Source organism: Vigna angularis, chromosome 11 (genome assembly GCF_016808095.1).
Source record: "Vigna angularis cultivar LongXiaoDou No.4 chromosome 11, ASM1680809v1, whole genome shotgun sequence".
Lineage (NCBI taxonomy): Eukaryota > Viridiplantae > Streptophyta > Magnoliopsida > Fabales > Fabaceae > Vigna > Vigna angularis.
This window is the reverse complement of record NC_068980.1, coordinates 26182386-26198282: the sequence shown is the minus strand read 5'-3', so window position 1 is coordinate 26198282 and position 15897 is coordinate 26182386. Positions and strand designations below refer to the sequence as shown.

Sequence of the window (15897 nt, the reverse complement as noted above, 5' to 3'; positions counted from 1 at the left end):
ATATTCTTTGTAATCTTGTAGATGATATTTTGTCTTAATTGTATAATTATTATTTTTATTTAGTGTCGAATCATAATATACTTAAAATTTATATAAACTTATCAAGAAAATACTATATCATATGTGTTTCGGAAGGGTTGAGATCCTTAACCGAAAACATTCAGAGTTATCCGATCCATCATTCAATTGCACTATTCTCTCTCTTGAGTTTATTAACTACCTTTTCTGTCAGACAAATATTTATAAATTATTATAAAGAGCTTACCATTAGGTCTGACTCATTAATCATCAATAAATGATATTATTCTTGTTAATTGTCAATAAATGACAATTATTTTCATTAATTTCCCATTGATTGCTCAGATTAATTTTCAGACAGGGTCAATCATTTTCTTGCTAGACGGTTAGTTGCCCGGCCCTTTAGCTGACTAGGTGGTTCTACAGTACAATATGCTTAATTGGTAATCAAATTAGATAGATTAATGAGAAATTGAATAAGGTTTGTGCATTAGAGTATTCAAAAGTATATGTATAAATTATTCTAATAAAGAAACACTCCTATTTAAATGTCATGTGTAACTAAAATACAATTATGAAATGATTATAATATAGTGAAATATTTAAAAACTTCTTTATATTATCGTAAAATTAATTTAAATTTGTGAAAATAATAAACAATCTCAATACAACTTAAAATATCGTATTGAAAATTTTCAACATAATTTATTAAAAAAAAATAATGTTTGAAAAAAATTTCTCACTCGTCTCTCCATCTACATCGCATCAGCATTAGCAATATTTTTTGTAACATCATCTGTTTCCATATAAATATGATCATCCCAGGTGGAAACCATCACCACACACATGCAAGGGTGAGCCAGCAACATCAACACTAAAAAAAAACACATAATTATATAATTAATATAATAATATTATCTAATAATGTATAAGCTCGTAACATCAATCCATTTCACAACACAAAATATATTGTTAATTTAAACTCTTATTCAGATAAATCATGCACCACCACCAATCACTATCACTATATATCGTCTTTCGTACTACAACACAGAACCAATTCTTTTGAAAAAAATGCGGTCTATTAAAAAACTAAATAAATCATAAAAAAAATTAAACTAATAGACAATGTTTTTTTAAACAAGTATTGTCTATTGAAAAATTAAATAAATTATTAAAAAAAAATTGAATAAATAGATTATGTTTATTTAAAAAAACACGGTCTGATGACCTAGTAGAAAATATTTTTTCAAATAAGTGCGGTAGATTTTTTTTATTTAAAGGTTATAGCGTTCCAACAGAAAATGCCTAAAAATATTATCTATTAAAAGTCTATTGATAATTTTGTAGTAGGAGATTTATCATTAAATTACATTATTGCTGCTTCAATTACTTATTGTCACCTTTAATTTAAAATCAAAACATTTAATAAGTTTAAAATTGAAACTGGTGGTAATAAATTGAAGACTTTAATAATAGTGTCACCTTTAATTATTAAATGTTTGTCAGTTTTAAACATAAATAGGGTTGGTATTGCAAGATCTCCTATAGAACTAGAAAAGAAAAAGAAGATTTTTGTAGAAAGGGTTTGAAGATGATGAAGGTAAAAATAGTGTTCGTGGCAGTTATGATGGTTGCTTTGGTTTTGTGTTCAGGAAATGAAATTAAGAATAGTGGGAAGGTGCCAAAGCAACCAGTGATTTGTCCGCAAGATTGGTTTTCCATCGATATGTTTTGTAAATGTATTAAACACCAACGTTGTTGCCATAAATAGAACATCTTTTTATTCTTTTTACTTCTTTCTTCTAATCAATAACTACCTTTTTATCCCAATTCCTATACATCTGAAATCGATTGCCTCTGATTCATGTTTCTCCACATGTCTCTCTCGTATAAAATATTTATAGTGTAATATCAAATATGATGACTTTCTCAATCATGATAACATAAATACAATGCATGAGATCGTATATAATTTAGAGAAATTTAAAATGAAAGGAGTTATATTAAAAAATCAATGTCATATTCTCATCATTTTAAAGTATAGGTTTAATCATTCAAGAGGTTTTCGTTTTTTGTTGGAAGTCTTAAATCTGTTTCTCAATTTTTTTTTTCAGTTGGGTTCTTAATTTTGAAAATTGAAGTAATGCGACCCTTATCGTTAAATTATCTTAGACTTAAATCTACTTAACATGGTATCAGAACTATGGTTAGAGCTTATCCTGATCATATTTGTTGTTTATTGAACATGTTGTTCCACCCGCTATCAGATCGTTATCGGACCACCCATTAATTTATAATCTCACGCTCGAGATTATGTCTATACCTCGACGTAAGGGAGTGTATTGGAAGTCTCACATAAGACCAATTTATAACATATAAGTGGATATAAATCTCACCTTACAAACCGATTTTGTGGGGTTGAGTTAAACTTAAAAGTCTACTTTTTAACATATATTATTATTAACTATTAATTTTTATTATCATCATATAAATGTATTTATATTATTATTGTTATTAGGTTTTATTATTAATATTATTAATTTTAATTAAGATATAAATATATTTATATCATTATCATATTTATTATTATTATTAGTAATTTTTTAAAATTTTAAGAAGTTAAAAATCACATAAAATAATGGTATTACTTTCCATTTTTTAATCTCTTAAAATTTTAAAAATCACCTTTTAACCTCTTAAATTTTAAAAATCAAAGTAATTTTTTAACTCTTATGTTATTTTTAATTTTTAAAATTTTTGTTCTAATTTTAACCAATTCTAACCTTAAACTAAAAATATTTAATAAAAAAAGAATTTTAATATAATTATCAATATAACAATTACATAAAATATTAACTTGATCTCAATTTAAAAAAAAGTTTTATTTAAAAGAAATTAAAATTAAATTGAACAAAAATATAAAATATAAAAATAAAATTGAATATAAAATATTAACTTCGACACATGTTTTTTTTAATTAAAAAAATAAAAAACCTATTTTAGTTATAAAAAAAAAACTTTTTTAACTAAAAAAAATAAAAAGCTAAAAAGTTCACAACCTGAACGTGAAAAACACTTGTCAATATTAGCTAATTATCTAAATGACATTAACAAGACCAACTAAATTGAATAAAATTGACAAAAATTAAAAAAAAATATTCAGACTAAATTAAATAAACTTAACGAAAATAAAGACTAAGTTAATATTTAAACTTAAAATTAGAATAATACATGTAGCAATTACGAGTTCCAGGTTCAAAAAAACAACGACAAGCGTTATTGGCCTAGAAGTCGAGGATGCTACATGAAATGCTTACTAATAAGGATCATAAAAACGACAATTGCAAAACATTTCCAAGTCCTTTTTTTTCTCAAATAATGCCAATGCCATGTTGGTCTTACCTGTAATATGAACTACCCAACATTCATCTAAAGTGATGACGCTAACACATTACATAATTGATCAAAATCATTAGTAAACAAATCAAATCACAAAGAATTGCAGAATTGCAGTCCCCTGTTTTTCACAAGTTTCTCCATCCAATGGGTTACATGTGAGTCAGTTTCCTATAATAGATATCAGATCGACTTATTTATATGACACTCTCTTGTCTTGTTGTGTATGGTGGAGGTAGCAAGTTGTGTATGTCAGCAAAGAGATCTCCACGACCATATTGTGGTTCCGCCATAGGTGAATCCAAGACTGAGTCAGGAATTGCTACAAGGGTTTCTTCGAAAAATGATTTAATTGTCTGCATGGTTAAAAAATCAGTTAGTGTTTGAAGGAATGCAACGACTGAAGAATAACATGTCAGTTACTGTACACAAAGAAGAGATATGATTTAACCCTATGCAACAAGATACTAGTGAGATGACACAAAAGTACACCTTGGATATAAAAGGATAAGAAGGAAGTTGAAAAGAAGAGTGAGAGATTTATTGCCTATTCCTTCAACAGTTTTGTTGACTCGTGCATATAGACATGACCTATGAGCTAACTAATTACTTCCTAAATTATAAGATAATTAACACATAACAGCATCTTTTCTTTCCATGAACTGAAAGCAGGGAAAACAAAAGTAAATTAAGAAGAATATGTAAGATTTGCTTGATGATTGAAGAAGTTTCATTGTCCTGGACATTGACAACTTCATCTAAATACAAAGTAAAATATTGTCTAAGCATTCAAATAATATGAGGGTTTTCATAGTAAATTATACCGTGCAAGTTTGGACTGCTGAATCTGCTTTGCGCTTCCAAAGCCCATTCCCAGGCTCAGAATGGAAAAAACCAAGTAAAGGCTGCAACAAACATGACATTCATACGGTAACAGCAAATTATAAGTGAAGGTAAAAAATATAACAACTTGCTTCATGCAAATGAATGGGAGGAGGAAGAAAGAGTTAAGGGAAAAAAAAATCCTCCAGTGCATGTCTAGTCTTTTAACTCCCGAATCCCGATTTGAAACAGAACCCATAACTGAGTCAAAGCTATAAACCATGACAAGAAATCAAAAAACAAGAAAACATGTGGGTATAACTATAGTTACAAGCCATGTATATACATAAAAGAATATGGTTTTATTATGCCCCTATGTTAAATAAGTTTATATAATACTATAGAGAAACTCTCCTTAATATTAGAAATTCTGCAATCAACTAATGGATTATTTGTCTGTTACCACCTTCACAATATCTCGCACAGTTGGGCCGAGTCCATATTGTCCTAATACTGAGTCCCCATATACTTGATATTCCTCAAGAACCTTTATGAAATATGAAAAACAATGAAAATAAAAATTAGTATGCTCAATTCGTAGTAAAATATCAGCTTAATTCATTCTAACTCAAAATTTCAGTGACTAGACCTGACGACGTGTAAGATCACTACTTGGTGCACCATAAATTGCAGAATCAACATGTCCCAAAATATGCCAAGGGCTGTTGAAATTATTGACAACGGTTATTCAAGTAACAAAGTATCCATTTATATAAGCCGCTTCAAGAAAGTTCAAGCAACAGAAAAAAACATTGTTGGAAATAATCATTTCTACATGTCTACCTATCTAGAAATTAGGATAAGTGGTTCTTTACATGATAACTGAACTGCACAACTCCTCAAAAGATATTCCTGTCACTCCTCATACTTCATTAGAATTAGATCTCCACTGATAACAATTGCATTAACTTCAATGCAAATTTGTAAAACAGACAGTCAGGTGCCTTCCTTCGTCGGGGAATAAAACTTCTAGGCAGACTAAAATAAAAGACTACCAATGTTTAAAAGTGTTAGATATATTATCTTTATTTTATATTTATCTTTTATCTTTAGTTAGTTTGTTATTACTTTTTATTTGTATCTTGTGCTTAACCCATATTTTTTTTATTATAAATAGAGGACCCTATGTATATATTCAACCCAATGAAGATTAATCTCATATATAGTTTTTCACTATATTTAACATGATATTAGAGTCAGGTTCCAATCCTAGGACATGTGGGTTATGGGCCCACCACGCTTTGAGATTTCACAGATGCAAAAGGGGCAATACATGAATAATTTGTATTTGACACTTACTTATGGTATGCAGCACGTCCAACCATAACACCATGGGCCCCGGCCTTTAGAGCTCCATTGGCCTAGAGTTGAATTTCACAAACAGAAGCATGAGAATAATAAGCACCTTATAATTAGAACACCAATTTCAAAGCTACAAAATGCCTAATGATTCATTACATTCATGTCTACACTTACGCATCTTAAAAACTGGGAAGGAGGAAAAGAATTATTTGGTAGCTTAAACATCATACATATCAAAACTATAAATTCCAGTTACAAGAATGTTAGCACAAAAAAAGCAGACCAAACTCATAAGAACCCAAATGATAGCTTGATCAATATAATATTGACTTTTGTACATGGAATTCTATATTGACTATGGTCGACTCCTACAACACAGATTCATCGATGGTCTAATAACTGATACAATAAACCCAACAAACGGATACCACCTTAGAAAGTGTAGGCTTTTAGAGTTAACTAAACCTCACAAAATCAAGTTACAAAGTAAAGTTTGCACCCACTTATATATTATAATTTTGTTATATTTCTAGTCAATATTGGATCTCCAACATAAATTAATTTGCTCTAGTGTACTATCATAGTAGAGTGATAGATTCATTTATATAAAATATAAAAATGATCCAGAGTTTTCTCAATTTTTATAAACAAGCAACACAATGGGAAAATAAGGTAATAATTTAAAACACTATAATAAGTCTAGTTTATTGCACTCTAAGTACATAATTGTGATGAGTGCATGAATGGGGGATAAAGAAAAAGAGCAAAAACGCATCATTCTAAAAAGGATAATTATAAGCATGACAAGAAAAGACACTATTGCTCACACAAATAATGTTGTAGTTTCTTTATTTTGGGAGTTTCTTAGACTCTAATTGTACAATTTATTCTTTGTTTTTCTTTCAAAAAATAGATGCAAATAGAAATTTTAACTTAGCTTTTATTAGGTCATATCAAGCTCAAAAGGAGCTACCGGATGCAGCCAAAGGAACGCAAGGAAGCAACAAGCATGTGGAAACCACTCAAGCCCATCATAGGCCCATGTGAAGTTTGGCCAAAGACTAGACATGGTAAGGTCAATGAGATTCAAACAGGGAAAGTGATACAAGTGTGGAGAATGAGACACAAGCATGGAGATGATCTTGACCCTTGATTGTTGAAATCTCCCTCTCATTTCTCTTTATAATTTTCGGTCAAGCTTATCTTAAGTGGCTATATATAGCCACTCCCTCTCTTTGTAAATAACTTTTGAATCATAAATGAAAGTTGTCAGTTTGATACACTTGGGAGAATGGTCTTCTACCTTGGAGTCTTATCTTGACTTTTAGAAGTCAATTAATGATTTTTCATATCAAACACATGCCCAACAATATGTGTGTGCAGGTGCCATGTCCTTTAATTTTGAGAAATTTGTGCACAATGTCAGTGCCCATGCATCATAAAAATGTGAACTCTAAATACAGTGATGCATTTTGAATGATAATATATCGCAGAAAATTTCTCTATAATGAATACCAGCACCCATTGAAATAGAATGAACAATTAGATAAAACTCACCTCATCAATACTAGTAATACCCCCATTGATTGTAAATGTTAAGTCAGGGAAGTCTCGTAAGAGGCCATAAAAGTATTCATATCTGCATTAAAAAGTGTGTATCATCTCCAATCCTATATTAAATGACTACAAAAATCAACTCTCAATACTCTGGCACATACTTCAGTGGAGGAATACTCCGATTTTCAGCTGGGCTAAGGCCCTTAAGCAATGCCTTCCTTGAGTGAATTATGAAATGCTTGGCAGGTGATAGAGAAGAAACCTTGTAAATGAAATCACCTGAAAGACAACAAAAGTGATGGTATAAAGGTTAATACGTAACCGCAACAACAACTGCACAATTATTTTAAAGATATCATGACCTAACATAAAAGTATTGCTTCTAAATTACATTCATAGCAATTTGCTTTGAGGACAATTGTTTCATAAAATGTGACCATCTTACTGACTAGCAATCAAACTCAAAACACAATAAAAAAGGTATAACAACCATTCAACCTTGAGATTCTAATAGGGGCTTCCTTGTTATAAAAATAGTAAAATCATAAAGTAGTATGACTCTTAAGAAAGTGAATTTTAAGTACAACTCAATCTTATAAAACCAATTTGTAAGGTGAGATTTGCACCCACTTATATTCTATAATTTGGGCTTAATCTCTAATTGATGTGGGCTCTTCAACACACCCCTTCACACTAAGAACAGGACATCTCAAACTTGAGACTAAGAGGGAACCCTCAATAGCAGGTGAAATGAGGCCTAACACATTGCTAGGTTTGATACCATCTTAAGAAAATTGAATTTAAGCCTAACTCAACCTCACAGGATTAACTTGTAAAGAAAGGTTTGCGTCTATTTATATATTATAATTTAGTCTTATCTCTAATCGACGTGAATTCTTCGACAATGACAAAATCTTACTTCTCTCTGATAAATAGATTTGGAAGTAAAACACCTAAGCTGGAGTCATGTTTGTCATCTTGATAGATGCATATAACAAACATGACAAGGAAACTACTAACATTTGGCAGATGCAAAGTGGCAAGAGGGCTTAATGGAGGGAATGGATGAGGAACAATATTAGGAGATGTGTGAAATTGGATCCAAGGATAGGTGCGAGAAAAGACTTTTGGAGAAAGCTCAACATTCCCTATTTTTGGAGGACACTTGGGGTGGGTCCAAAATGTGGAGTGTTATTTCGAGCTCAAGGGGAAGTTTGATGGGGAAAGATTACCGGTGGCGATGATAGAAATGAATGGTCAAGCATTTTTGTTTCCAATGGTGGGAACTGGACAGAATTTCAAAAGGTTGGCATATGGAGATTCCAACTCTCAGATATGTACATCAAGAATGAGTAGACGTAGTCAAGAACTACTGCAGGCAATTTGATAACCAAACAATTTTTTTACCAAACACAGAACCAAAGTACCTTGGATATTTTCTTCCATGGGAAGTAGTCCAGACCAAACTGAAGTTGACAAGTTGTACCCCTATAGAATCAATAAGAATCCTCCAAAAGAGTGGATTGTGCTCACTAACCAAATCAATAAGAATCCTCCAGCATTAAACAAAAGAGGGTATTGCTAAGAAAAGTAATGGTGGGGTAACATAAAGGAGCTATCCATCCATCTTCCTAAACATTTCTATATGGAGATGGGTGTAGCCTACCTGTGCAGACTAACCAACCAATGGAAGGCAGATTGATGAAAAGGACTAGCTCAATGTCATTCTTAGAACCAAAGAAGGGTGACCAAAATCCTTTCTTGTGCAGAATTATAGGAGAAAATCAAAGACCATCTTAAGGTATAATGAGAAATAGAATCCAGATCACTTATGCATAAACAAGCAAAGAAGATGCTGGGCAACTACAAGATCATGGAAGAAGGAGAATTTTACTAAATTTCACTAGGATTCCTGTCAGTGATTACTAATGGTAGTGGTGGGTCATTTGAAAATACCACTACAAGCCCTATGGCCAAGGCGTGTGGTGTGCCGTGATCTTTAAATCCTGCAAGCTTCCTCTACGGGTATGAACACAATACTAAAGAATTTTTCATCTTTTAATTGTGAATAGACAAAGAATGTTGATGAAAAAGGACCTTACACAATTCATTGTAGGAATCATGATCATCCACACCAATTCGACATTTAACAGTAACAGGTACATTTGTATTGGCAAAAATCAATGAAATAGCCTCTGCAACAAACTTTCCTTGTAAACATTAGAGTTCCACATCAGTGCGTATATATTAAGAAAGTCTACATATTCAATATGCTTTCACATTAAGTATGGATGATGTCCTAACCTTTGGATCAAGCATAAGACGTGCACCAAAGCATCCACGTCCAGCTACTCTAGGACTTGGGCATCCACAGCTGGCATAAGTCAAAAATAAAAATCAGATCTACCAGATAGTAATATAAAAATGAAACATTATGAATTAAGCTGATAAGAAAATAAACAAACTTGAAGTTGATCTCATCATAGCAATACGCATTTGCCAGTTCAGTTGCTTTTGCCAAATTATCTAAATTACTTCCACCAATTTGAAGCACAATAGGATGTTGATCTGGAGAATATGCCAAGAATCTGTCCTGAGCAAAATTGACAAGAAGAATCAATAGTTTTTCAGAGAAAAATTATCCAGAAATGGCCCCACCCACAAATTTGTGCTTTTTTGCACACACACAGATATACCTACTGCAATGAGATAATTAACAAAAATATATGAACCCAAAGTTGAAGAACAACCTGTTACTCATTCAAAAACTGCACTTTGAATTTTATTGAGAGAGATTGTTTCTCTCAACCTTTCAAATAATATGAAACAACAGCACGTACATCCAATAAGACTAACGGAAACATCCCTATAGATCTAACAAACTTCAAAATAAAAATAAAAAAACCTCAGCAGTGACTAGCTGAGAAGCATTTCACCACAGATATCTATGAACACAATAGCAGTTGTGTTAGAAATATAAAGCTATAGTCTCTACTTATAAGTTTAAACTTTTAGGAGGCTCCAGCATGTGATATGACTAGACTATGCATAATCCAAACTTCAAGCCAAAAGGATTCTTCCATGAAAAGTGTGCTAGATCTCTGATGACATAAATAGGTGAGATAAACTACAACTGAACCAGAATATATCCACATAATACTGTGCATAATCACTGATGTTCGTGACTGACATCATCAATACAATAGTAGGTATATAGAATACACAAAAAGTAAAACCTTCTTCACTCCCTCCATACAATTTAGTTACTGTAGTATGAGCTGTGAGCATACTAACAATAAATAACACTCTACCTAGAAGCTTAAGGTTTTAGCAGAACCGGTCCTTGACAAATTGCAACAATGAAATTGTTATTCATAGCCATTCCTCCCAAGTTATTTTGACCCTTTTCTTTCAACAAGAAGAAATATGTTTACAAGCTTACCAGATTTCCCTTTTGATAAACAATTGTTTCAGCAGCAAGCATCTCCGTGTAGAGCCAAGTGTGCTTTGACAAGAGACGTGCAAGAGTCCTATAGTGATGATCTGTCCAGTCCATCATTGGGGCCACACTGAAAATCCAAGCGAACAATAAATCAGATTGATGAAATATCACTAGGGCATATGCAGAAAACAGAGATACACAGCTACACACCTGAACAAAGGAGGAAAATAGTCATTTGCAACCATCACAGCTGTTCTAAGTGATTCTTCCCTTCAGAAAATGCAGAAAACAACTCGAATCAGCACAAATTCCTCTATGATTTACCCCCCACAATGATATTAGAACTTATGTGACTAAATATTACAACTTACATCGAAAAAATAAAAATGGTAGTTTTTACTCAATGATACTATCACCCACAACAATAAAAACTTCGGTCAAAAAACTTTGTTTTTTTTAAATCATGGAACAGAACAAAATTTCTACTATAAAATATAATTAAAAATAAAATTATCGGAACAAACAATTCTGTACAAGCGAAAGAGCTTTCGGACCAAAAGAATGTGAAATAGGAAGGTTTTAAGGGAAGCACATAAGGGTTTATAACCTGTAGAATAAGGACGAAAAGTGGTGGAAGCTACAGGTCGCAGAATTCGGAGACAAATTAGTCTATATTCTCCGAAAGTATTGAAAATCCGAAACTTCATATGCTGTGCCCCCACTTTTCCCCCTTTATGCTCGAAGGTATTTTTATACACACAAAATTAAGTTAATTTATCTAATGGGTTCAATACGAAATTAAAGCTTTGAAGTGTAATGGAGAAATACAACTTCCGTTCTTTTTATAGTTTCTTCATGTAAAATCTTTTTTTTTTTTACTAAAATCGTTATAGGAGTGACAACTTTTTTTTAAAAGTAAAATCATTAAAAGAATGACGACTTTAATTGGAAATTTTATTGTCATTTTTTTTATTATATTTTAATGATATTTTTTTAATATAATTTTTAAAATTAATTTAATTGATTAAGTTTGTCATTTATTTTGAAACCATTTTTTCAGATCATGATTTATTAATTTTATTTTATAAGTACTTTGTTAAAACTTCTTATATATTGTAAGAGCATGTAACCCTGTTTTATAATTGATAATATATTTAAAAGAGTGACATCAATTATTTCATTAATAGAAATTTAAAATATAAATAGATTTTCTATAAATAAGTTTTATTATTTAAAAACATATATTCTTTCTTTAAAGTTTTTTTTTCTTTAAGATGTCTTATGATCTATTTATCTTTCTGAATATTGGAGATGATGAAATTTCTCTTTACGATTAATTCATTAAGATCAATCAGTTTGTTTCTTATCCCTTGGTTTGTTTCTTCTTCCTCTCCATGTGGCTTTTTTTTGGCTCGCATGTAGTATTTGTGTTTTTTTGCTAGTCATTATTGATCAATGGTCCTAATGAAGTATCATCATTGTGTTTGTGTTGTTCAATGAAACAAATTAAGCTTCTTGTGCATACGAGGGTGTTGTAAGGATCATCGAGCTATTTGTTTTTGACTTTCAAGTAAGGAAATTAGTTGTTTTAATGTGTGTGAGTTCGATAATCTGATGTTTTTTGTATGTTGATTGAATTCAATACGTGTTTATGCTTGAATTAGATTGTGTGGTTTGATGATTGAGTTGAAGAGTTGGGCAATTGGGCAAATTCACAAATTCATAGTTTCACAGTTAGACATTTTAATACATACAATTCAATCCACTCTAAAAACCCAAATTATTCTTCAAACAACAGAATAACATATAATTCAACATATACACATGTTATACAAATAATTTAAGAACAGAATCTAGCTCCCCTTACCTTAGAGAAACGCATCACTGCTCTAGAGAACCCCGACCGATGCTTGCACCGCAAGGAAAATCTATAAAAACCTATAACTCACCGATTGATGATTGGAGAGAAATATTAGAACCTAAATTGAGTTAAGATTGAAGAAGAGAGACTCTTGATCCATGCAAACAGAATTCCTCCGCAGGATCAAGAACCCTAAACACCAAAGAAAGGGGTTTACCACTTACCCACTCGATTCAACCAATTGATCGGTCAGATTGGTAGCCCTCAACGCCAAGATCACCTAGACACTTCCTGATCATCGAACAGACACTCCAAATGAGAGAAAATCTAGAGAGAAGGCAGAGAACTCTAGGTGAATAAGGTTCTAGAGAGATAGAAGTGGTTTAGATAATGAACCGAGCTTTAGAAAGTTTTATTTATATTATAAGATTATTTTAAAGTAACTTGCTCGTCTCATTATTTTAATACACCTATCTACTCTAATACTCTATTTTCTAGGTTCTTACATTTGGTGTGTACAAATATTATATATATTTTTATACTTATTAAGACGAATAACTAGGTTAATATTATATATTTTTCTTAAATATTATCAAATTTTTAATGTTTTATTAAGTAATTCTATATTATTAAAAAACTAATAAAATAAAGAGAAATTTAATTAAGGAAGAGAGGAAGAGAAGATCAGAGTGGTGAGGGAAGAAGAAGAACTCGCGCATGAAAGAAGATCCCGATTTGGAGAGAAAGAAGAAGGAAAATCCCGTGCAATGATGGCGTCGACGACACTATTGGCAACAATTGCGTGATGCGACGAAGATGGAGTGCCGACTTTGCCTCTAGATCCCCGATTCTGGTGACGAAGTTGTGGTAGCGTGAGGAGCTATGGGGCAGCTTGGTGTTCTGATTCAAATGGATGGAGACTTTGTTCACTCGAATGGATTTGAGAGAGAGTAATTGAATGGATTTGAGAGGATTTAATAATGTCAGACCCATAAAAACCCCAACTTAGTGGAGTACATGTGTAAGCGAAAGGTTGTTTGAAATTCAGAAAGTGGAAGACAGGTGTGTGATGCAGATTGGACGATCGGTTTTGACGGTAGCAGTCAAACTTAAGCTTTCAAATTTCGTGCCATTTTTCTGCATGCACCCTTCATCTTCAACCTTATGAATCTCCTCCTTCTCTCTACCATCTCCACCTTCTCTCTAAGGATTCTCATCCTTTTCTTCTTCCGATCACCACTCAGGCACCGTTTGAACTCTCCCGGCGTCAAGGGCTTTCGTTTAAACCGATCCAGTTGTGGTTTCAAGCCGGTGAGTTACTTTCTCCTTAGAACGTTCGTTTCCTTTCACATGCAAACCCAGATTTCTGGTTGCATGAGTGGATCCTCTTATTCTGAGTATTTCTGGTCTTCTGTTTGGTTTAGTTTCTTAAAGCGTGACTATAGAACGCTAAGGTCTTTAGTAGAGGTGAACCCTATTTTGCATCTGTGAGCGTTCGGCTACATTAGAGGTAAGATAATCTTATATAATTTGATTAAGATTCTTGTTTTAAATGGTTGCATTTAATAGTATCAGAGCAGTTTTGTTCCTTAAGGAATATTATAGGTTATGAGTATGCTATGTTTTTGCTGTGTACTCAGTGTTCGGTTAGTTAGTATTTCTGACTCTTTGAATTAAACTGTTGGTTCTTTTTCTATGATTATCAGAGAAGATGGCTCCTAGACCTCCTCCTCCTGTTTTTGCCGAGCGTAATCCATATGATAACACCAGGTTGTTAGAATCCGTGATAGAGGCTCTACAACAACAGAACTCTGCCTTAGTTCAACAGAATACGGCGGCGTTACAAAGTTTGGAAGCTGTTAGAGCAAACTCAGAAGCAACCCAGAGGCAACTAATGGAGATAATATCAACCACTAGAAATGCAGCTAGACCGTCTACTTCCACAGCTACTCATCATAATGATTGGAGTTTGGAGAGTTTTCTCCAACATCACCCTGCAAATTTTAATGGGAAGTGCCTTCCTGATGAGGCCGACCAGTGGTGGAAAGATATGGAAAGGATCTACAATGCCAAGAGGTGTCCGGATGACAATAGGTTTTACCGAGTATCTGTTGTCTAGGGAGGCTAGTCATTGGTGGACTAGCATGAAGATGATATTAGCAGATAGTCAAACTCCCATCTCTTGGGAAATTTTCAGAAGTAAGTTTTATGAGGATTACTTCCCTGATAGCATTCGATTCGCTAAAGAGGTTGAATTTCTTCAGCTGACGCAAGGAGGTATGTCAGTATCAGAATATACCAACAAGTTCAAACATTTGGTTCGGTTTAATACTATGGCTACAAGTGAAGAGTGACAGTGTCGGAAGTTTGAGAATGGATTGAGGAGTGACCTTAAACTGTTAATTTCAAGTTTGTGTATCAAGTCTTTTCCTGCCATGGTGGAGAGAGCCAAGGTAATGGAGAAGAACATTTTGGAGGTGGAACAACAGAAGAAGCAGCATCAACAAACTGCCAGAGGACCGATTTCTTCCAAGAACAATTCGGGTCTGAGGAGAACCCCTTATACTCGGCCTGCACTACCCACTAGCTCTAGTGGGTCTCTTTCTTAGTCCTCGGGCGCTGTCGGTCAGTCTGGACAGCAAGGAGCAGTGGCCTATTTTAATTGTGGAGGGCCTCACTACAAGTCGTCATGTCCTCAGTTGGTAGGAGGGAAATTTTGCATTCGGTGTAGGAGGAATGGTCATTTGAAGAATGAGTGTAATATGGGAAGGAGGACGGTGATGAGGCCACCAAATGCTGGAAGAATTCAATCGAGAGGTGGTGGCCGAGCGCAAGCGGTCGGTCAGGTTTATGCCATAACTGGTGTTGAAGCAGCAAGTTCGGGTAACCTCATTATCAGTACTTGATTGCTGTATGGTGTTTCCTATTGTGTGTTGTATGATTCGGGGGCAACACATTCCTTCATCTCGAAGGCATGCGTTGAGAAATTGGGATTGACTGAGAGTGAGATGCAGTTGGATCTGGTGGTGTCAACCCCAACAGCTAGAGAGATTAGGACATCTACTATATGTATTAGATGTCCAATTGAAGTTGAGGGGCGTAGATTTAAGGTGAACCTTATATGTTTACCTCTACAAGGCTTAGAGGTAATTCTAGGAATGGATTGATTGGCTGTCAATCACATTCTTATTGATTGCGGAGAAAAGAAGTTAGTATTTCTTGATAAAGAGGAAGAGTTTTCTGTAACGATCGATCAACTAAGGGAAGATATCATGGAAGACGTCAGTTGTTTCCTAATATTATTTCATTTGTCAATGATTGAAGGAGAGCAAAGTTTAAACCGTTCGGTACAAGAGGTGAAGAGTGAAAACCGTTCGGTTATAGCGGAGTTCCTAGATGTTTTTCCTAAAGAAGTGCCAGGATTACCTCCTCCAAG

The 15897-nt window shown here is 33.2% G+C and overlaps 1 protein-coding gene across 3 annotated transcripts; it reads right to left on the bottom strand.

Moving 5' to 3' along the window:
• Window positions 1-3362: 3362 nt before the first annotated feature.
• LOC108332342 (uncharacterized) lies at window positions 3363-11373 on the bottom strand. 3 transcript variants are annotated; one of them, XM_017567558.2, is made up of 13 exons: window positions 11208-11373; window positions 10811-10865; window positions 10601-10727; window positions 9624-9751; window positions 9463-9532; window positions 9261-9363; window positions 7320-7437; window positions 7159-7240; window positions 5599-5660; window positions 4889-4961; window positions 4706-4786; window positions 4242-4322; window positions 3363-3773 (listed from the first exon to the last, which is right to left on the bottom strand). In XM_017567558.2, the coding sequence occupies exons 1-13, from the start codon at window positions 11305-11307 to the stop codon at window positions 3615-3617; spliced, it is 1239 nt and encodes a 412-aa protein (XP_017423047.1). In that variant the 5' UTR covers window positions 11308-11373; the 3' UTR covers window positions 3363-3614. The 3 variants fall into 3 exon arrangements, with proteins under 3 accessions (XP_017423047.1, XP_017423048.1, XP_017423050.1); XM_017567559.2 differs by having other exon boundaries at window positions 10811-10870; window positions 11208-11341; XM_017567561.2 differs by lacking the exon at window positions 10811-10865 and having other exon boundaries at window positions 11208-11328.
• Between the last annotated feature and the right edge of the window lie 4524 nt (window positions 11374-15897).